This window comes from Anser brachyrhynchus (assembly GCF_964034855.1).
Source record: "Anser brachyrhynchus genome assembly, chromosome: 3".
Classification (NCBI taxonomy): Eukaryota; Metazoa; Chordata; class Aves; order Anseriformes; family Anatidae; genus Anser; species Anser brachyrhynchus.
The window spans coordinates 84828823-84852461 of record NC_137696.1 but is presented as its reverse complement, the minus strand read 5'-3'; the positions used below and the strand labels follow the sequence as shown (position 1 = coordinate 84852461).

The 23639-nt window shown below is 36.0% G+C and overlaps 1 protein-coding gene across 8 annotated transcripts in view; it reads right to left on the bottom strand.

Moving 5' to 3' along the window:
* EPHA7 (EPH receptor A7) overlaps positions 1 to 23639 on the bottom strand; it is a 166450-nt gene that overhangs the window by 4511 nt on the left and 138300 nt on the right. For 4 of the 8 annotated variants that reach the window (XM_080587441.1, XM_080587446.1, XM_080587439.1 and 1 more), the window contains 6 exons: positions 21884 to 22069; positions 21258 to 21319; positions 20041 to 20250; positions 18846 to 18995; positions 14165 to 14358; positions 12892 to 13047 (listed from right to left, as the gene is read on the bottom strand). In XM_080587441.1, the coding sequence (XP_080443567.1) occupies positions 12892 to 13047; positions 14165 to 14358; positions 18846 to 18995; positions 20041 to 20250; positions 21258 to 21319; positions 21884 to 22069 (958 nt within the window). Of the gene's footprint in view, positions 1 to 601; positions 11730 to 12891; positions 13048 to 14164; positions 14359 to 18845; positions 18996 to 20040; positions 20251 to 21257; positions 21320 to 21883; positions 22070 to 23639 lie in introns of those variants that run through there. The other 4 variants (XM_080587442.1, XM_080587443.1, XM_080587444.1 and 1 more) reach the window with 3 other exon arrangements.

Genomic DNA, 23639 nt, shown 5'->3' with positions numbered 1-23639 from the left:
ATATGGTTAGCAACCTCTTAGCTAAATTATTTGAAAATTCCTGAGAGAAAAGCAATCTATTACAGACTTTGAGACAAGTCAATATAGCACTAATACTAAAGAAAAATAAACCAGCAGAGGAATGCCCCCTGCCATACCAACCAATATTCTTACAGTTGATTCCAAAACAGTATATGTTATTCTGGCACACAGATTAAATTATTTAACAGTGTGAATCAAAGGGGAGATACTTATTCAGGAAAAGAGCATTATTAATACATTATAGCATGCCATATATCTCTGTCACCAGACTGGACAAAATGGCAGCAGATGTTTTATGACAAGCTGAGAAGAGGATCTGACAATATTAATAGCCATAATATTTGAGTTTTAGGAAAAAAAAAAAAAAAAGCTAGAGGAAGCAATCTAATGGAGTGACATAACATTTCTTCATCTCTAGTGTAGTGTAATTTTGCATGAAGGGAAGGAATTAACTAAGCTACACCTCACTTCTATTAGTTTTTATTTGCACCTGCCCTTTGAAACCTTAGTAATGCAAGGAATGCATGAGAAAAGAATGCAGCAAGAGAGAACTCTCAGAAGAAATTCCTTCCAAAAAGACTTTTTTTCTGACTTTTTTTTTTTAATATTTAGAAGGCAAGTATGTCTTTGAATTAGTAAAAATGATTGACATGTGAATTTATGCAAAGCTAAAGGCAACTGGTAGTCACAGATAGCTCTTAGATATATAGGTATTTAAAACCTCAGGTTATATTTTATTGGCAATGCCTCTACTGACCTTTTTTGGTCAGCACCAGGATGAAGGCCTTTGGATCAAGAGATTCATGGGATAGTGTATGTATACCCTGGACTCTGGCATGGCTTTACTTTGGGCTGCATGCACCTTGTTGTCACTGTCAATTACTGCCTTTTATAGAGCAGAGACCAGGTGCAAGCTAACAAGTATGAAACATTAACAAATGGGACAAGGGGGTCCCTGTGTGACACATGATAAATCAATTTGATTATTTCTTTGCATCTGTATGACCTAGCTATTCATTATCATAATGCTTCATGTCAGGCTGCCCTGATGCTCAATGTCGTTCCAGGCCTGTATCTCTGGGAAGAAATAGAAACCTAAAATGTAAATTCAAGAAACTGAAGGCCAAAGAGAGTGGCTAAGCTGTCTGACAAAATATGCTGAAATGAGGACAAGGCTTCAGTTCCTGGTTGGGTCAGCTGTGTGGTCAAAAGTAATACTCATTTATCCAGGTTCTGGATAAATACTCATTTATCCAGTTCTGCATACCAAGGCCATACATGTATTCAATAATGGAACAAAAAGAGCACATGCATAAGTTACCACCCACACCCTAATTCCACATAAAGGAAAGTCAGTGTGAACTAGTCCTCAGCACACTTAAGAGGGTCCTGGGTATGCCAGCATGTATCCCAGCAGTAAATCTGTTTGTGTCCTGATGAACATTTTTCAGGGATTCATAACCTCAAACCTTCTCTGAAAGTAGATGTCTAAATTCATCCTTTCAACAGAAAACACATTATAAAAGATCAAAGAGATAATAAATAATTTATCTAATAGTTGAGAAATGTCAGAATGATGTGGGAAAGCCCAGATTCATGGTACCTACAGACCAAGATATTAGCTCTTCTGGGGCATGGCAGGCCACTCAACCTCTTGCATAAAAAAAAAAGTCCAATTTACTTAAAACATAAGGCTCCTTGTTCCCAAAGAAGTGGCCTAAACACCAATTTCAGAATAAGAGGGAGGGTATTTATGGAAGGAAAATGTGGTTAAGGAAGGGAAGAAGCTGTAAAGTGCAGGAAAGAATCGTGGAGATAAAGCCTGCCTGTGGAACATCTTGCTAAGCCTAATCAACCTTTTTCCAGGCAGCAGATGCAGCTCAAAGTGCTTGGCTATACGTGTATATCTATAGACACTAACCCTTCCCACATATTGCCTTTCTCTTACCTTCCCAAAGCCCAAAGCTATAGGATCAGTCTTAGACTTACTTTGCCTTTCTCACACAACAACTATGTAAAATTTCTCTGTGTCCTCAGAAAAGGAGTAGGTCATTTCTCAAATCACAAAAATTAGTGAGTCTTCCTGGAAACAGAGGTAAAAGGATGCCAGATAAGAGTTACATTTACATCAGCTATGTATCCTGAACTGTGTGTAGTTACAATTCAGCTGTTAATAAGCATGAAGGGAGTCAGTCTGTCTTGTTGCTCTGACTGTTGTGGCAAAGAAGGATAGAAAATGAATTCAATAAACGCCAGACATCACCTCTCTGAGATATCTCCATACTTTTTAGATATGGCTTTTACCAATTTACATCATATTCATCTGCTCACTAGTACTCACTGACCTTAGCTAACAAGGACTTCAATCACCTAATGGCGTTAAATAGGAAAACAACAACAATACAATAAACTTGTGGTCTAATTTCTACCAAACACAACATTCTGTTTTGCAAATGTATGCCATAAGAGCTCAATGACAAGCATGCAGATGTTTGCTAAGATACACGCTTTCTGTTCTGATATCTAAAGTGAAACACCATCAATTTAGACCTCAAAAATTCAACTTGTAATATCATGCAACAACTTGTAAAAGCATTATGAAATATGTAATATCCACTTCTCTAGGATTTTTAATTTAAATATCTTGACAACAGCAGATGTTAAAAAAAAAAAAAGATTTACACAAACCTGTTTCAGAATATAAGTATAAAAATGGTATTAGCTGCTTTGAAGGCTGCCTTCATAAGCTTTTTTTTTTTTTTCTTTTTCCCATAATTATTAAGCAAATTTCCTGTGCCGAAAATGGGTAATACTTCTAGGAAATACTTCCAAGCTAGAAATGTAATTCTAGTGTAAACTATATTTTTTCTTCAGCAAATAATTCAAAAGCTGGTAGCACAGGTAAAGCATTAATTTTCATGTGACTTTCTATATGAGTTTCATTAATTCATAAAGAGGTCCTCGTCTCTCCTCCCCCCTACCCTGAAACAGTCCCCTCGCTAGGTGGTCTGATTTGTCCCATTCAGCTCCCTCCACACTTAGACTGTTCTATCAATGTGAAAATTTGGATATTATTTTACTCCATTAGCTTATATCATTGGTGTTCCTGGGCAGTTCACTCATAAGCCTGGCTGATTCACCTCTTCTGTATACCTTCCAACCCCCCTGCCACTTTTTTAGTTTTGTTTTGACCAACATTATTGACTTCTGCATTTAGAATGTGGCATTGATCTCCCCAACCCATAGATTTTTGGTCACAGAAAGAGATGTAGGGAGCCTAGCAGCAGTACGAAACATGCCCACAGCTTGTGGTTGCTTTAACGAGGAAGAGCATGACAGGAAAGGGTACGGAGAACCTGTACGCTCACTGCTGGTAAATTACCTAATAGCATTTAGCATCCCTGGGGTACTAAATGTTCATTCATCACTGCCCACTTCCACTTATCCCCCAGTGAAGCACAGGCGCTGCTAGGTGTTAATGACTCATGCCAGATAGGGAAAGTTGGAAGTACAGCATACTTCAAAATTAGTTTCCCTCTTCATGGCTGGGAAAATAATCCTCAAAATCCAGAGACATCTCTGCACAAGGCAACAAGTATGGAGACTTGGAAAGGGGCTTCAGTGCTGTGATACAAGAAGATACCATCCTGAGGACTGGAATGCATACCCCTATGCTAAGCAAGGAATTTGATGAGATAGGAAACATATAAAGACTGAGGTTTGGAACAGAGAGCACACAGCCTATTTGGGATAGTTTTGCCAAACATCAAAAAGGATTTGTCTTTTGCACACGTTTAGGGAACTTAGGCATTAAAACAGTTATTTCAATTATTTCTCTTAAAAAGAGCACTACAAAGAAATACCTGAAAGCTTTTTAAATTTATTTATTTATTTATTTATTCCTCCAAACCCTTACCCTTGGCAGTGGATGAGCTGAAGTATGTAGGGAAAGTATATAATAATAACAAGGTGCATCCTTTATCTCCAGAATAGCATTTAATTAGTTGTCCAATAATAATACTGAGGCCCAGCAATATAAAGAAGAATCTTCATTAGGAATCCCTTTCCGTGCCTTGCTGACCCAGTTTCTTCCCATAGGTAGGCAAATGAATTGGACTTAAACCTAACACTGTCTTTGCATCTTCTCCAGCATCCTGTGGTGGCACAAACACTGTCTACTAGGGAAGAAGATACTTTTATTTTGTGTAGGGTAATATAAGGGAGGACTTAAGGGGTACTCAATTAAAAGAGACAGTAGAAGGTCCTGAGATGAGGCAGGCTGAGGACAAAGGGTCTACATGGCAAAGATCCTGGAAGAGAAATACAAAGACTGCCCAAAGTCACCCAAAGGTCCACCACCTCTTTTCAGCCCCTCTTTTTGCACACAAGGAGCCCCATCACCCCAACCAATCTTCTAATGTCTTGACCATCTTACTCTTTCACTGACCTGATATGGAAGCATTGCTGTTGCCAAGGTCAAACTAAATAAATGAAAGAGAAATCTTGGTCTAATTCTGTTACAGAATTAGTTTATTATTTATTTTTATTTTCTTAAGGACACGCACATTCTGCATTTGTGGTCTAGTTTCAATGACAGCGACAGAGGACATCTTCTACCCAGAATACTCCATAATTTGTTAGCTTGAGTGTTTTATGGGGGAAAGCCACACACACAGACTACCCAGTAGTATTATGAAGATAGGCCCATCTCTTTCTGAACACAACCCTAGCCACCATCTAAAGACCCTCATTTCTGGTCTTCAGGAGGTATCTGGATGCATTTTCTAAGTTTATTCCATGAAAATCAGATTTCTCATGATATTTACTATGTGCAACCTCAATGGGAGAACACAATTTATTTTTTTATAACTGAATGAAAAGAACACTCTAGAGAGAACTAATCTGAGATCGTTGAACCTTCTATTCTCAAACTACACACACATTCTTGGTATAAGCTAGTTGGTCCCTGAGGAAAGAAAATTGAAACATTTTCCAGCAGACATCTTAAAAATAGACATGTAACCCTTCAGGAAGCCAGTGGAAGCTGGCATAGTAAGACAGGTTGAATGATAGTCAAGAAATTGCCTGAACAATGTCTCTACAGACATGAAATGTGAGAGATCAAGGTGTATAAAGTCTGTCTATAATTCTTCAGTCTGGCCTCTTTTCAAGCAAATTTTTGATGCCCTATTAAAACAAATGGATGATTTTTCCTCTCAGTGAGACTGCATCTTTGGAGCAAGACATTTGTTTCCTAATACATGAGATAAAGTCATGCATTTCACGATAATTCTAAGGAAATAGTTAGAAAACAATTGATATTGCACTTGATCAACCTTACTGACTCCTCAGCATTCTTTTTTTTTTTTTTTTTCCTTTGGCAGAAAATATGAAAGCTTTAGTTAAGGACTTGGGGCTTTATGTTCTCTGGTTTATAACTGGTTTTAAATAGCTTAGAGTCCAGAAACTCTAATATCACCAGCATTCATAAATCTTTGGATTTAAGCATTTAGTGTGTTTTTCAGTGCTAGCCATATTACAATTCATCAGATGAACTCTAAGTTGTAGTTTTTCATTATTGGTATTAATTATTATTAGCAGCACAGTTCTACAATTCGTTATTTGGTTCAATTAAATACAGAAGCCTTGATCCATGGATGAATAGTTTTCCTGTTCCTGATTTAGCTATTCTGGCACTAGGAATTATGTCTTGTTTTGTCCAAGATTCATTTGGCTGGCTATACAAGTTTCGCTCGGTTGTATCTCATCTTTTTTCATAGGCTATCAAGACATCAACTATTTTTTGACTTGTGGTTCTTTTTTTGGGCACTAATCAGACAATAATTTCACCCAATTTGTATAGTATCAGTGCTAAAATCTGCTATCATTACCCTAGATTTAAAGAAAACTATTCTAAAACATACTGAGAGTAAATACCATCATTTTATGTTTTATTTGTAGGCTTTTAATGTAAAATTCTCCTTTCATGTCTCTTTCAAGTCTGCTTGAATGAGCTGCATATTACCAGTTGCTTTCCCATCTGTCTCAATTTAGTCTCTTTGACAAATTCCAATCTGGCCTGAGGAAAAATCAGAATACTGAAACCACTCCACCCTAGATTATTAGGTATATTTTATTAACAGCATCTCTTTACTTAAACAAAAATCTCAACGCTCCTTAACTCCATTCCCATCATGTCTTGCAGAACCCTACAGTTTAGACATGCTGAATGGCTTCACAGCTTTCTCTTTCCATTCACTCCCATCTTCTGACTTTTCACCAAGAACAAAAGTGAGCATAGTATTTCCCTCTTACGCCTTTCACCTTTCATAATCTCACTGGACATAACCTACAGCATATAAACTTCAAATGATTCCTTTCATTTTTCATAATCTTGCTGGACGTAACCTACATGGTGTCTACAGCTTATAAACACCAAATGATTCCTTTCACTTCCAAACTGCCTGACCCTTTCCCATCCTAAATGTGTGCTCAGAATTCTATGGATATTGTAGACACACTAATTTTGTCCCTTAGGTTGTCTCAATAGGCCTTACTCTAAATGTGTGTGTTGATTATCTTAACTTAAAAATCTTGCCAAACCTAATCCAGAAAAGTTTTTAAAATAAATAAATACAATCTTTGTATTCTTCCCCCTCCACCCTCCCTCACCCCCATCCTTTTTGCAGGAAATTTAATTAATTACAGGACCACCTATTCACAAGTAAACAGATGGCTGCACTATGAAAATAATAAAGATCACTTTTTAAAAGCAATTGTTGGATAGGTTGAACTTTTGAGCATTTTTTTGAATCTCAAATCAATCATCTTGAATTCCATTCAAAGTTGGTGGGGAAAAAAATCCCCATTTCTACATATTAGTAAATTCATATTGTACAATCCTAACAGGCCCTGCATAAATCCCATTTTGCTAGTAGCTCAGCTATCTAAAAATCACTGCTCCAACTGTCTGAATAGTCCTGCAGCACCTGCTGTCATAATTACTGTTAGGCAAGAATTTTTATTGTACTTTTCTTAACCTGGCCTTATCATTTTATCTGGGAACTTCCAGAAACAGCACAAATGATAGTTGTCCAAAATCAAAAAACAAACCAACACAAAACCCCACCACCAAACAAATGTTGAACAAGTTATTATATAACTGTATGCAGGGATATAATGAATTATGGATGTAAATGTTAGCTCCAATATTACGTATATATATATGAAGGTGGAATGACCCTTTTTTGACTGAGTTGGCCTTCACTCTTCCCACACAACCAGTGGACTGCTTTATGTCATTGCACAGCAACAGAGTGCCAGCTGAACCTGTAACTGTGTCAGGGTATCTCAGCATCACTTGGCATTATGGCTGTAGTGACACAATCACCATCTTGGTAGTAACCCAAAAGTAACAGAATTTAAATCATTCTCACAATTGCTACATATGAATTATTTAGAAAGTTAAGGACAAATTATTATTTTTTTATTTCAACTACTAATCAATAAATGTAAAAAAATACCAACAACAAAACAAAAATAGACCCCTTCATCCCCCACATTAAAGCAATAGTTTTTGCAACATTCAAAACAGTGGAAACTATTTACCGTGTATTACTATCAGTGGAGAAAAGCAAATTTAATTTAAAATATTTTTTCAGACTCCCTCAGTGGATGCCAGATGACTCCAGCTTAAACAAATATTAAAAACTCATTTTAAATGGAGAATAATACAGACAGAGCTCAATTATTGAGATATTAAGGGCAACATTCAATTTTAGACACATTTAAGCATCTTTGCCTCCTGGAGATTTTCACATGACAAGGCTTTAGATAAACATGGTTTTGCAAACAGCAGCTATCATATCTGATCACATAACCTCTGGACTGAAGCAGTACGTCAGCAAATATTTCTGATTATTTAAAATATTCAATAACTGTAATTTACTAGGCAGGTCTTCCTCAGAACAATCACAAAATGTATCAAGAATTAATACCCATATACAAAAAGCATTTAGATGATCTGTTACAAAACTCTGAAGGAAAAAAAAAAAAAAGCCAGACACACACAGACAAAAGAAAAAAAAAACCAAATATAAAAAAACCAAAACCTCTCTCTGTGATAAAGCTCAGTTTAAATACATTCTGGGATGTACCAGTAGTGGAAGAGCTGCCTTTCTATGACACTCAGTTTGGGGGGAACTGTAGCAGCCAAGGACATATAGAATAGGAATCATCTGGTTTTAAATATCTAGACATCAGATGCCTAAACTAAGCTAATCATCTGGGTTCCCTCTACAGGTAATGGAGATAAGTATTCCCAGAGGGAGATTCATTCTGCTTGTCTTAGGCATCTCTCTTTTAGATGCTTTAGATACTTGCTCTAGATGCATAAAGTCAAGAAAGATTAACTTCGCTGACAGCCTGATATTGTCATCTTTAGTGGTGCACAATTCCCACGTTCAATGGAATTAAGCTCATTTCTTTCCAGAACTGAGCTCATTTCTTTGTTTCATCATTTAGCTTTTAATTCCCTCTCCCAAGTCTTTCTTCAGTTCCTCTCATGAACACCAACTTTCTCTGGCACTTTTTTTGTTACATTGGACTATGTTTTCCTGGAATTAGGGGAACTGAAACCAACATCAATATGTTACTGCTCTACCAAATATAAATCATGCATGTGCTCTAAACTGCAGTAATGTTCTGAATAGATAGATACAATAGCGATATTGGTATTGATTGTGCTTTCTTTTCTACTCTACCACTTTCAAATGTGTAAGAAATTGTGGCAACATTAAGGCAGTCAAGGTATATAGATGAATGATAAAATATATTTACTATTCAAAGAAGATGGCTTAAATCAAACAAGGAAAAATAAGGAAGAAATAACATTAGGGCTCTCACTTTTACATGTGTGAGCCTAGGTCACCACACATGCTTTGAGGCCTCTGTGCTTCAGAATATTGAGCAGGTCCTCAAGGTGAAGCCTGGCCTCAACTCTGTTGCATTTAGGGTCTGTGGGTTCTCAGCAATACCAGCATTGCTGTATTGTACCTGGAATCACCAAGCCCTTAGGAACAATAGCCAAAGTTTGTAAGGAAGCAGGTGTCTGAACTTAGACTCCTAAATTCATAGTTAGGTGCCTAAAGCAGCAGCAAAACTGACAAGCACCCTGTGGAGTTGCTCACAGATGCTCACCCCAGTAGTGAGGCACTTAGCTTTAGTTATAATAACACAAAATGGATGCTTATTAATTACTAGTGTTCCAATGGCTACTGGAAGTACGTTAGCTGAGTGCTTGCATGCACTAATTTCAATGTTGGGTGTGCAGTCTACTCTGCATCTTACTTCTATTTTTCATTTCTTCTATTTTTTCATTTTTGAAAATTAATGTTAATAGCTAAAAAACATCTTGAGCCACATACAGAAAATAACTCCATTTCTACTGACTGACAATCTAATATGAAATAAGAATAATCACCTTCTTTTCTTACTCTGCCCAAATCCAGGCAATAAATTAGGCTTCTCAGCATGACTGTAAAGTGCTGTGAATTGTATAAACAATCATATATGGACACTGAAAAATAACCCTTATGCACATTGCATTATAGTTCCAAAAATATATTTACAGTCTATTACAAAGATTACAAATGGAAGTGTCTATGTAACGGGATTATGCTAATTAAAAGCTTTTTACAGATTTTGTTCAACAAAAGTGGGGGGACAAAAATTGGTGTAACCAAACTGATTTTTCTAATGAAACAAATAAATAAAATGACAAATATAACTGTACAGTGATCTAAAAATGGGTTCAAAAAAGGAGGGGAGAAAATGATGTGTGTAAGTTTTTGATAACTATCTTTGGTCCTAAATGTGGGAAAACACATTATGTATCACTGAATATATATGTTTGTTTGTGACGCTCTGCAAGTAAAATAGAAAAATATAGTGCATTTTCAATGTATTCAGAGCTCACTACACTTAAATGTGTGTACAAACCAAGACAGTATAAATAAAATTTACAAGTTTTACAAAGGAACATTTACAGGCTTTTTCTTTTGTTTTTATTTTTTTTGTGTGGATGCCCACATTATCAAACAAGTCCAATTTATGACTGATCCCTGGGATCTTTCTCTATCAAAATCAATAGAAGCAGCCCAATTCTCTTTGGAAGTACAGCATTTCACTGCTGGGGTAGTTCACAATTTTCAGAATTTTTTAAAGCATTTCTCTCTGGTTCATATACATTCCTGCAATATCTGTAAAGACATGCTTTGTTATTGCTTATGGTTAATCAAACAAAATACATATATAAGTAAATGGCATACAAAGATATTCCATTGAGCAAATACTCTTGCATCTGTGTTCCTGATGAGTGACTGTTGTGTCTGTGTGAGCACACACACATATTTGTTCAGAGCAGCAAAAGCCTGTAAAAAACATGAAAATTCTGAACTGCCCCTTGCCTCATGCTCTATGGTTCTAATATAAAATCTACGTCCTTATTCTCACAGTTGGACTGAATTCAACGTAAACTAATATAAAATATATGCCAGCTATTTCTTTCAACTTGTTAATGCAGAGTATTGAAGAAAAATGTAATGTGCTCAGATTACATGGTTTAGGTAACACTGGAGAACTGCATCCATGTTCTGAGACACTTCTACAATCACTTGTCCATTCAATGTAGTGCCTCAGCAGGTTTACAGTTGTAGATCTACATCTGAGAATATATCTCACTTTAACTCTAGTCCATTAAAATCATCTTGCAAACAATTTGCTAAAAGTGCCTAGAACTACTTAGGGGTCATTATTGCTTTTCTTTCTTTTTTATTTTTTATATATTTTTTTTTGTCTTTTATTTTCTTTTAAAAGATAGTATATGTGTAACCTTAAAAAATTCTGTAAAAAATATCAGAGCTCTTGGCAACTTGCATTTTCCTGACTCCCTGCCAATTAGCTAGCCTTGTCAATACGGTGCTGATTTAACAAAAGTAAATGGCACAAAAGGATACCAAAGTTTGGACAGATTGCTTGGTCATGCTTCTTAAATCTCTATGAACTCAAATAATCCTTCAGAGGTACCCAGTGTAGTAATGTGTCATAGAATTAGCACTAAAAAGGTCCAAAGATATAAACATCATACTAAAAGAAAGTCTTTATGAAGAATAAACACAAATGATTAAAAAAAGATTCAGAAATCACAGATTTAAGGAAAATATTTTGTTGAATTCAACAATAATATCATGATTTTATCTGACAAATATATTCTTTTTTAAATTTTTATGTACATTTAAAAAGTCTATTAGATAAAAAGGAGGTTAGAGAGCTCAAGGTGTTTGTATGTTTATTCAGGTAGTACTTTGTTTATTGTCACTGCTGTTTTCCTTGCCACCACTGGTGGATCCTAAATCCCTTTTCATAAATTCTGGTGGCACTTAGGAGTTCAAGTCTGTAGGTGCTTCTTGTAGCTCTTCTATTCACTGCAGGAAGGACCCAGGAAATCAAGTGTCTTCTAGTAGCACTTCATATATACTGAAGGCCAGTGCTGTTCTCTCAGTCTGTCACCTCCCTCATAAGGGAGAAATGTCTATCACACTTGGATGCCAGTGCCGTGTAAATGTAGCATTTGTGCTCTCATAGTCTGAATGCTGCTCATGATTTTCTTTTGATGACCAACCAACGTGATCCCTAAACTCATCACATCCCTGGGGAAGATAAATGCGTACATTGTTAATTTTTCAACTTAGACTCCTACTGTATGGTAATCAACTGTGAGTTAAAGCTACATAGTGGTCAGGGCTATATAGGAACCTCAGCTCAGTACTTTGAAGTCCATACAGGCCCTCAGTGAGGACTGTAATTACATGGCATGTGTCATGTAATTACACTGCATTGTGTCTCCACATCTGAGAAGGAGCCCACTGTTTTGTACTATGATCATCTTTTATTGTGGCTTTTAAAGATGCCCAGAGGAAGAGACACTTCTCTTATAAAATACTTTGGGAAGCTTTCAAGATTAAGTTAGGTATAAATAAAATATTTGGGGGATTATATTCTGCTTCCTAAAGAGACGCCTAAAGAAAGTCTTTGCATATTGACCCATATCCATCATGCAAATGAAAGAGAACCATCTGTTTTGATTCCACCACTACTAGACCTACTACCTGCCAGAAGTTCTTGGGCTCTGTTTACAGTTCCCAAGCTATTGGCTGAGACCCCCAGTGATACTAAGCAGATAAGAGTGGGGCTGCAAGTCTGAGAATATTGTTTCAAAGTTTTTTTTTTTTTTATATATAAAAAAACACTGCTCTGTAACAGGAATTGCAAGTGATTGGCAACTACCAGGATAAGAACTTTGTTTTCAGGGTGCCAAGAAGACCTTTTTAAGATAGCAGTGCCAATACTGGCCGTGATTGCCTTCAGAAAATTGTTTTGCTTCTATAGACTTTCATCCCAATGCAATGTCATTTCTTGCAGGGCACAGACAGACCCCAGCCAATTAGATGAAAGCTCGACATCTTCCTAGCACGCATATGGAAAAAGGTACCAATTAGGTAGTGGAAACAATGTGGTTATTTTCCTATACATACTTACTCTGGAATGGGCTACATTCTCCCTCAAATTCTAGCCCCTTGTTATTATTTCAATTGATCTCAAAAACAGGGAAAAATGTATTGCCACTCATAGGTAGTATGGTATTTGCCTTTTCAAGGATGCTGTAATATAACATCATGAATTGCTAAACCTGCTGGCTTAACCCCAAGTACCATGTTTGTACTCAGGGTAAAGTTTTGGAGTTGAACATTGTGTATTATTTCACCTAGAAGTTCCCTAAACACAAGTTAAACATGCCCAGTACTAACTTACTCAATAGTCATCCTGGCAACTGATTCAAGAGAGTTGTAGCCTGCTGCTGTGAAATTATCCTTATATCTTTCCATCTTAATAGCTTGTAACCATTCGCCTACGGAGCAGAAAGTGGTAAAATCGGGAGTGTTCTGGTCCAGAAGAGGGCTAATTGGTCTACAGAGAAGGAAAAAGGAAAGTAAGTTGTTTCCAAAGAGAGTAAAACATCAGGGAATATTTAGCAAGGTGAGAGTTAAATAAGTTTGGGGTATTAAAAACTTCAAGAGTAGAAAGTTATAGGCCTTTTTTTTACACAGTTTAGATTATTCTGTGAATAGTTCTGACTGCTCTGTAGCTCACAACATGTATTTCCTAAGATTATTCACATAAAAGATGAGAGGTCAGAGTGAGCAATATCAGCCTAATGGACTATTTTACCAACAGAAAATCAACCTTATTACCTAGTGTGACAGCTGCTGCAACTGAAGTTGCTGAATAAAATAAAGATACTATTCTTTTAAGCATCTTAGAGAATATAGCAGTAGCTATTCCCATTATTGAATTGGATGAGACAAAACAAAGACATGGAAAGAGCAGAGACAAAGTAAGTTGCTTAAGGTCACACAGCAAATCAGTCAGTAGAAGAACTGGAAGCAGAACACAGGCCAGCTGATTCCCTAGTGCATTGATCTAGCTTGTGAATCAAAAGATTACCATGATTAAATAAATCACCTGAATTTTATGAAGAAGCCATAAAAAGCTACACCATGAAATACAATGAGATGCAATCACTGAAAGGAAATAAAGCCAGAATACGAATCTAAAAATCTCAAGTTTAGCAATGTCAAAGTATTTTGGCCAAACATGAGTATTATTGTTAATTATTGTTTCTGCTGTATCAGTTCCTAGTAGGCAAGGGAAGCATCTTATAAAACTACAATAGATGATGATCCTTGCCATCAAGACTTAACAATTTTAAGAGACAAAGAAAACAAAGACTGCTGGTGGTGAGTGTGGAAAGAGTGACAAGTAGGTAGTAGTTTACTGAGAAGTGTGTTAGTTTCACAATATTTACTTTCTTTATTTTGGTTATTTTTTATGAAAAGTCCCTTTTGGTTTTGTTCAGCACAGTACAAAAGAAGGGTGAATGAAGGAAGGGAAGAACAGGGATCAGGCAGAAGGAAGAACTGAGAGACACATGGAGTAAGAGTGAACTGGAACCAGCCACCAACCACAACATCCAGAATCCAGCCACACGCACCATCATACAAGCACTCTCTAAAGCTTTTCTTACCTGCTACAGGTTCCCAGAGGGGTTTTCAAGCTGTTTGGGTTCCTAATCATTTTGTCCAGAATACCAACTATCTGCTCAAACTTTGGCCTTTCACCACGTTCTTTCTGCCAACAGTCTAGCATCAGCTGGTGTAGTCCTGCTGGGCAATCCATGGGTGCTGGCAAACGATAGCCTTCTTCAATTGCTTTTATAACCTAGTAGTCAACATAGTCAGTCATTTTTCATCAACAGCTATTTAAGAAATATATTTTGCTACCCAGTGCAAGAAAAGCAAAATAGTAATAGTAATAAACAAAATAAAATCAATCAACTAACATTTGCCATCAGCATTGTAAAAATATGAGTCTGTTGTTTTTACACTAGCCTTCATGTCTTCAAATAGTTTCCTGATTTTATCTTTGGGCTTATTAGGCATATTATTTTATATGTGCAGAACATAGCTCTATTACCTAGTCAAGTGAGCAGCGGGGAGCAACAATTAAATTTACCAAGGGAGCAACAGATAGATTGATAAATGGAGTTATTTCAGAAAGCATTATTACTTGCCCCAAGGTCTTTATGAGAGAGTGTGGTAGAAGCAACTGACTTGTAAATGGATAGGGATCTGTGCATGCACATAATAAAATGCAAAAACCCTGAAGATATTATAAAAGGATCCAAGAAAAATGTTTAGCAGACAGAAATTGTTAGGGAAAAAAAAGTTGTATTCTATGTCTAGCCATGTTACATTAAAGATACAGAAGCAAAAATGTGAGTGAAGGAGAGCTGGTTGAATCGTATTTTAATATATCACCTAAACAGAAAGTTAGATTTAATAAGAGATGCTGCTACATGATGATATGATTGAAAGAGATCACAAATATCTGAACCAAGAATTACATCCACTCGTTGATATCCTTAGCCAAGTCCATTTGGATTTAAGTGAGAAAGAAAAATGGTTAAAGTAAAATCACAGAAAACTGCTGCAAACCTTGAGGGCAGGATAAGAAAGCACATCAGGAAGCAATGCAGATAAGAAAAGCTCGTGAAAAGGGGCTAAAACGCTGGTCATGGGGGATTTCAAGTATACTGACATTGACTGACATAGCATATTAGAATTGCTAAGGAAGGGTGCTTATTTCTGAAGGATAGTGCATAGGACTGTGTTCTCCTTCGGTTTTTACAGAAAGTAGAAACAGCTTTTCCAGAAGCTGTTCTGGACTTAATCCTAGGAAACAGATCTGGTATGATAAATGAAGTTGAATATCCAGGTGAATATCCCAGGTTTAGTGAAAATAATAACCTCAGATATAAAATATTTCACAGGTTGTGAGAAAATGCAAAAGCAGTGGACTGCAAAGTACACAGAACAGCAAAGGATAAAAAATGACCTTCAAAAATCTAGCTGAAATCCATGATTGTATCAAAACCTTTTTGCAGAAATGAAGTTTGTGAAAAGAGGAGGCATAACCCAGAGTTAGAGCACTTTCTGCACGTTTGTGTCACAGGATGTCCTTCTGACCTCAGGGAGGTTGCCTCATCTCCCTGTGCCTCATCTTTCTATCCATACATTTAGAATGACAATACTGTCCTACAGCTCAAAAATGGCTGAGAAATATTCAGTTCATCCACACCTTGAAGAATGAGTGTGGTGACCTTTTAGAGACAGTGAGTTATCTGTCAGATAGAGTGGGAAAAGAGGATTTCTGCAGAAGAACAGGAAAATTGCAAAAAAGAATAGTATATATGAAAGAAAACATTGAAAGCAAAATGTAAGATCTTTTGGATCAGTATTAAGAGGAAAAACAAAATAACAGCACTGCACAACCAAAAGAGGCAGTAAAGTGGAGTAAAACTTAAAAATAAGCTACAGTGTGCATAGAAAAACTGGTGTGCTTTGAAAAGTCAATCAGAAATTTCTAAGAAAAGTTCTTACACGGGGTAAAAGGTTTTAAACATATTGTGCATAGCAACTACTATTTGTTAAAAGTGAAGCACTTGTTTAAGAAGTCAGAATGCAAAAACAATCAATGAGGAATGAAAAAGTAAATAATCCCATGAGCAAATAAAAACCAAATTATTTAAGAAACTTGGAAATAACAGATGATCTAGGTAAGATTTTATCCTAGTGGTGAAAATATGAATGAGATCAGGAACACAACTTTTCCATGCTCACTGTGATTTGGAAAGAAATCTGAGGGAGGTAGGAAACAAGGTGAAAATATTTTTAGAAGGCTTTGGGGATACCATGGAATCAGCTTCTTTGATGCATTTTCTCAGAAAAGTGAACATGAAGGATGAAACCTGGAAATATATATGAATAAGTTATCTAGAGATGGATGGAATGGCTGGGAATATCCAAAACACTGTAAAAACATTCCAAAGTATTGATAGTTGTGTGTGAGGAGGGGTTGTTTTTAAATTTTTACAGAACTCAGATAATTTTAAGAATAATAATATGAGTGTCAACTCTGTTAAGAAAGGCGGTGGTGGTGTTCAAAAATCAGCATTCAGAAATAAATAAAAAATATATTTTTTGAATAAGCAAAGCTACAAAGAGAACTCAGCTGGAGTTCTTACTAATAGAATTTATTTATATTATTTACATTTGTCACAATTTGTTTCAAATTCAAATGTAGCTTCTGCCACAAAAGAAAAAAAAAAAGTAAAAAAAAAAAAGTATTGTTGAGAATCTGGTATGTTTCTCTCATAATCTGGCTATCTAAGAATGCAAAATAGATTAGAAGAAGAGCAGGTCTGTAAACTGTATATATTGGTTGCTAACAAAGATCAGAGAAAACTTAAGTAAGGGAATCTGGACATTGTAATGTTTGGTTTGTGGTTATCACACTTCTTCTGCGTATATAATAATAATAATAATAATGTTATTAATTTAAATAATAATAAAGCCAGGAGTCCAGAAAAGAAATAAACAAACAAACACCAACAACAAAAACATGGAAACCTAAACACCTTATTCTGGAGACCTAATCTTACTATTTTCTGAAGAATTGATCTACATGAACACTAGTGAGAACTAGAACTGGCAAACTTCGGAAAATAGTAAAGTACAGAGGTTTGAAGGCACCTGTTACGAACACAGATTAAGCTTAAAGAGAAATTGCAACATAAATCTGTATCCTTTATCAATCTAAAACAATGACTTATAGGAAAAGGAGTGGGATTAAAGAAGTGCCATCCAAAGCTGCAAACTTAGAGATTCTTCAGATCTGATCTGGTCCATGACTACACCCACCTCCACGTTTAGGCAAAATGATGGACTTAAGATAAAAAAACTGCCTGGGTATGTATGGAAAATTAGAAGAGACACATTTAGCATTTTCACTTCCAGTTAAATACTCCCATTGATAACCATGGAGGGGAATAAATAAATAACCATACAATGATTTTTGTATCATGGATTTGTCTGTGCAATTGATAATATGTGTACAGGTTTTGGGGGGTACATTTTAGGACACACTAAAAGATCACAGCATGCAAAAATATTTGAATTTATTTTACTAAGCAATTGATGCATCTTTTATCTATGTGCTATTGAAGATCATTATGTAAAATGTTAAATATATATTAAAGTGCAAGAAATTGTAACAATCTATTTTATGAGAAAGGTTAATTCATGTGCTTTACTTGCAGCTTTCTATAAAGGGAATACTTTTCAAAATCCATCCAGATGCATGAAGGTATTGGAATTTCCCCTTTATTTAAAAGTTTTTCCTTGTTGTTCCCTGAAAGATAGGTAAGGTTTGCCTTTGAGGCATCTTATATTCCTGTCAGACTTCTTTTATATTTGAATCTAGTACAGAAAGAAGGTGTCAAAAGAAATGAAAATCTACCGGGTGTCTAGGGAATGTAAATATTTCTCTTTCTCTGCCCCAAGGACTTGTTTGCCCATATTTTGACAGTCCATGAAATCTTTGACACTGAGACCTGTCAAATATTAACAACTTTGCACTGTGTCAAACTGACTCATCATTTACACTTTTATCGCTTTTTTAAACTCTAATGTCGATCATTCAATCAAAAAATAAAATAATGGTAATAATAAAAAAGAACCCCAAGCCTTCAACCTGAAGAACTTTAAATGTGAATCTTTCTGACATCTTTCTCACCTGCATGGCTTTTCCCTGTATACTTTCTATGTTAATAGACACTCTTGTCAGAAACCAAGATTAACACCCATATGTTCTATTACTGCTGACCTGTTGCTCTAGGTCATATTTTATGAAAACAAGGATATTGTTAAATCAGCATAATTAACTTTAAAATGACGAAGTAGGTCATTAACTGCCACTCAGATTTTTAACAACTTTTTTCAACTGATTAATCATTGCTCTGAGGTCAGAAACCTAACAATTAATTTTTCATTTGAAAAAATTAGTTCCTTCTATACTTAAGTATAATAAAGTGAAGAGCATATATTACTATTTTGGACGTTCCAATTTTACTTTATACTTGGGATAGAAACCTAGAACAACCACATGGAAGAATTAGGATTTAGAGATGTAGGTAAAAAGTGCAAGCTTTGTAACTTTTCCTATTATTGAGAACCTTACCACATTTTGGAATATCTTATTCCTAAAACAAAATTACATTCATGTGTAGTGAAATATGTGTATACATTTAAAGTATGTAATATTTGTTTTTCTAATACATGTGTGCTCACAGACAAAGGATAACCTACATCTTGATTTGACATGTCCCAGTAAGGCCGTTCTCCATAAGACATTACTTCCCACATAACTATTCCATAACTCCATACATCACTGGCTGATGTAAATTTGCGGTACTGGATTGCCTCTGGAGCTGTCCATCTCACTGGAATTTTTCCACCCTGTGGAAGAAAAAGATATATTTTTTTCTACTTCAAAATTTCCACATCATCTTCCTTAGAGTTCATTTATAATTATTTCTATAAAAATCAACATTTACATCAGATATTGTAATTTACCAATTGCAGATTTTTCAGAAGGAAGCTTAAACTTAAGCTCTTAAGCACCAGGACTGTAGAAAGTTAGGCACCTAAGCTAAGTTGGATGCATTTCTCTACAAGTGCTTCTCTTTCCATTGATTTTAAGAGGCTGCTTAGCTGTCTGATTTAGACTTGACATTTAACTCCTGGGTGTCTCAAGCTAAGTGAGGGAAATCTCATCCTGTGCATATAAATTCCATTGCATTGTCATATGACTCCTCTGAAATCTCAGCCTAGCACTTTAAAACTGGAATTCCACTTGGATCCAAGTGGCAGGAGTGACACCCATGAATGTGGAATGCCTGTGTGCTTTCCAGATCCCTGTGCCTGTTGGAGCAGATTCCAGGGGCCCCTCCTTCCCTCAGCATGAGAAAATAGGTACAGTCAAGCCCCACGGGTGGGAAAAGAGAGCTGGCTCAACAAAAGAATAAAGAGCATAGTGTGCCCAATGAATGGTTATTTAAGAAAAGCATCCCACCCAAAAGCAAGGGAAAACACAGGAGTTGAGCTTTGTCACAGTCTAGCCTCAAGCTAGCCAACTTTTTGGTGAGATAAAATCTAGTCTGAAAAATAATAATACCCTACAAATATTTTGATTGGCTCATATTAGGTGAGATGACTAACCTTTCTATGATTAAAACTTCTGTATTTGTTCAAAAAGAGAATCGTGAGGAAGGGAATAAAGATACTGTTCAAAATATTTAGAACTTTACCAATTAAAAATGCATGCTGTTACAAAAAAATCATACTCTACTTAGAGCCAGATGTCTGCAGAAACTGTCTCCCTTTTCACTGGTTACCATTTCTCAAGCAATGAATGTATTTATTTTTTCTCTGCTTGCCAGAAGATATGCTTCTTCTTAATAACTGCATTTCAAAATGACTAAAAAATATCAATTTCTCTTACAGTAGTAGTGTAGACAGCCTCTGGATCATCTTCTACAACTCTGGAAAGGCCAAAGTCTGACACTTTACAAACAAGGTTACTGTTGACAAGAATATTGCGTGCTGCAAGATCCCTGTGTACATATCCCATATCAGCCAAATATCTCATTCCAGCAGCAATTCCTCTCAACATTCCCACCAGCTGAATGACTGTAAATTGCCCGTCATGTTTCTGGAGGGGAGAAAGGAGCAGCAATTCTTGTTAGTATAGCTGAGAAAAGAAATAAGAATTAGTTTTACAACTTTAGGTTTCTACTTATTTACAACTTATGTGGCAATTCATCCTAGGGCAAAGAAACGCACTTCAAGAGCAAGTTTTATTTGTTTCAGAGACAAAGCAGTACATCCAGTTAAGAAATGCATGTTACTTCTAATGTACTAGAAGTAACAAAACTTGCTAATCCCCATAAAATTCTGACTAACTCATGGCAAGTCTTTATCAAGAGAGCTTTCCTGATGAACCAACTCTTTATTGTTTGCTTCTATGCTCTTCCTCTCTCAGAATAATTGTATTTGTCAAGAAAATGAGAACTGTCTCCTTTTTCAACTCAAGCTACCAATCACTTTATTCATAGCTTGCAATTTCTCTCTCTCTCTCTTTCCCATCTCTATAGAGTGTTATACTTCATTTCATACTGTACACCAGGCAAGGCATAAGAACCATCTAGTTCAGAGCACACACCCAACAAACACTAAATACTTATGAACTTGTTTTTATTTTTGCTTTGTTCTTCTCTTAAATGTGACTATAGTTCATTTAGGGATTCTTGTGTTTTGATTTCTACCATGCTCAAAAAATAAATGCTGCTCCAAAAAGGCAGAAGACTGGGCTTCAAGTATCAGTCACCTCCATGCGGCTGGTAGCAGTAATAAGAGCCACCTTAAATGCCGCTTAAAATTGCCACTTACGTTCCTAGAATGTTTCCATATGATCCTGTCTGATCTTCTGATTTCTGACCTGATTTTGCTGAAATAACTTAGAGAACTGCTAGTATTTGACAAGTTCCATTTCAGCCTGAAAAGGACTTTTATTTTAATATCATCTATGTCTGCATATAAATATATATAAATGCACATATAAAACAACGTATTTTAAAACATTATATATAGATGTTACACATCTATACGTAGATGTGTAACTTAAAATATGCTTATATATATTTTCTTTTTGGTACTCACCCTAAGAAATGCATCTAAGGCCCCATTTTCCATGTATTCTATTACAATCATGACTGGTTTCCCTAAAAGAAATGAAGGCACATTTTGTTTGAGAAACTGTAAAACAAATGGAGTGCCTTTTTTTGATAAAACACATGTTATTCCTTTGAAGGTCTGAATTGTTGAGACATGAGAATTTCTGAAGCCTCCAGCACTGTTACTGAGCTCTAATAAGTTCTTAAATGTCTGCATGGAACGTGGTCATGATTCACAAAATTAAACCGTACAAATCAAAATGTCAGTGTGTTCTTCTGACTCCTGCTGTGTGAACAGGACTCTGGAATAATGACACTTCAGATAATATGAAAGGACATAAGAAACCTTATCTCTCTGCATGGTCTTTGAGGCTAAATGAAACTAGAAAAATAATATATTTCAAAGTACTTCATCTTTTAATCATGCATGCATCTTAATTTTTTCCTCAGGTTGTAGCATAAAGTAGATATTGTTTTAGTTAGTTACGCATCAGGAGAAAATCCATTAGGAGTGTACAGTCTGTTTATAATTTGAATCTTTGACCATGAATAAACAAAAGTAATTTCTGACATTAGGTTGTTATCTGACTGACAAATCAAGCCACTGCTTACCTCTGGTAACGACCCCTTCTAAGTGAACAACGTTGGGGTGGTCAAATTGTCCCATGATGCTTGCTTCACACAGGAAATCTCTTCTCTGCTTTTCAGTGTAGCCAACCTTCAGAGTTTTTATGGCTACTGCAACATCTCTCTTGCCAGGAAGCTTTAGACGCCCACTGCACACTTCACCAAACTCTCCTAAAATGAAGTAGATCAACACTGAATTACTCTGGCTGTAATATCAATGCTCTTTATAGGCCTTGATTGAACTAGCTGCCCAAGTATGTATTTAAATTGAATACACAAGTATTCATATTTGAAATGGATTACTTAAGAACACAAAGACAGGCATGTGCTCTACATGAATTGCTGACTGAGTACCCTACAGAGCAAACACGCAAGTTAAACCAATCTACAGGACTATTATCTGAATCTTTGTAAAAGACTTGTTAGTAACTTGCTGCATTTTTTTTTTTCAAACACAGGAAATAAAAATGGTTTTCACAAGAAAATACTGTTACAGAAATACTAATACTATTTCTAAGTGAAAATGTCATTCTGTTTCAAATGGTTTCCTTGCTATCTTTATATCCAATGTGTTTTTTTTCTTTGTTTCTTTCAAAAGGCACATCTTTCAAAGCTGCTTTTAATTTAACATTGTTATAGTGTTAAATGAAGCACTTCATTATTACATTCAAGAAGGATAATTTACTTTGCAGATTATGAAATGAAAGGTGTGACATAATAATTTTGTTACATTAAACAAACACAAGCAAATGCTGGAATCTGTAAAAGGTTTCTAAATTATCAGATAATTGGAACTTGAAGAAGCATGTGAATAAAATGGCCAAACAGCCAGTAAGAATTAATAAAAAAAAAAAAAGAAAAGGCCTCAGCAACTCAACAACCACAATTTGGGATAGAAGTAATTGGACTGCATTGGACAAGAAAGAGCATTGAAATATATGAGATGTGGAACTGAATGGCAATACATCTATCACACTATTTTTGAGATTGTGGAAGACTGAAGGACTGCCCCTTGTGTCACAGCAGTTTCAGCAAGGAGAAAAAGAGAACCCCCATTCTGTAGCCAGGAAAAAAGTTTTCTTGGGACATATAGGAGAATAGGGTGGTAACATATTTTATGCTGAATAGAGGGGAACATCTCTTTAAAAAAAAGTAAAGACTCTTCGTGGAATATTTAATAGTCTGGTACATTGCAAATTTATCTGGAATATGGTAGAGAGAGAGCCAAGTCCCTCCTCCAAATCCAATCAAGTCTAAAATTTATCTCCTGCATACCTGCAGAATGTCTTAAAATTAAGCTATTGGGCACACACAAGTATGCAGACACACCTACTAAGACATGTTTTAGGATGAATGCTGAAAAAAACAATGATTGAATTAGGAAACAGCAGTGCAGACTGTTTGATTATAGAATCCCTTTGAGATGTAGGCTGAGGTCCTGAGAAAACTGGTGGGATTAGGATTTAAGTGCAGATACACACTGGTAAGGCAGCAGAGAGACAGGGGTGCCTGGGAAGTACCTAAGGAGGTAAATGGATTTTGAATTGTCATAATTTATGAATTTTGAGAAATCTTGTTTAAAACACTGTCACTGTCCAATGCTACTGTTTTCCTGCCACCCCCAACAGCAGATCTCAGAGAAGACAAAAACAGTAGGCCTCAGCTTCACAGTCCCTCCAGCCCAGAAGGGTAGAACTTTGGCTGGACCACAGTATTTCCTAATCTTTGGGCAAATCTCCAC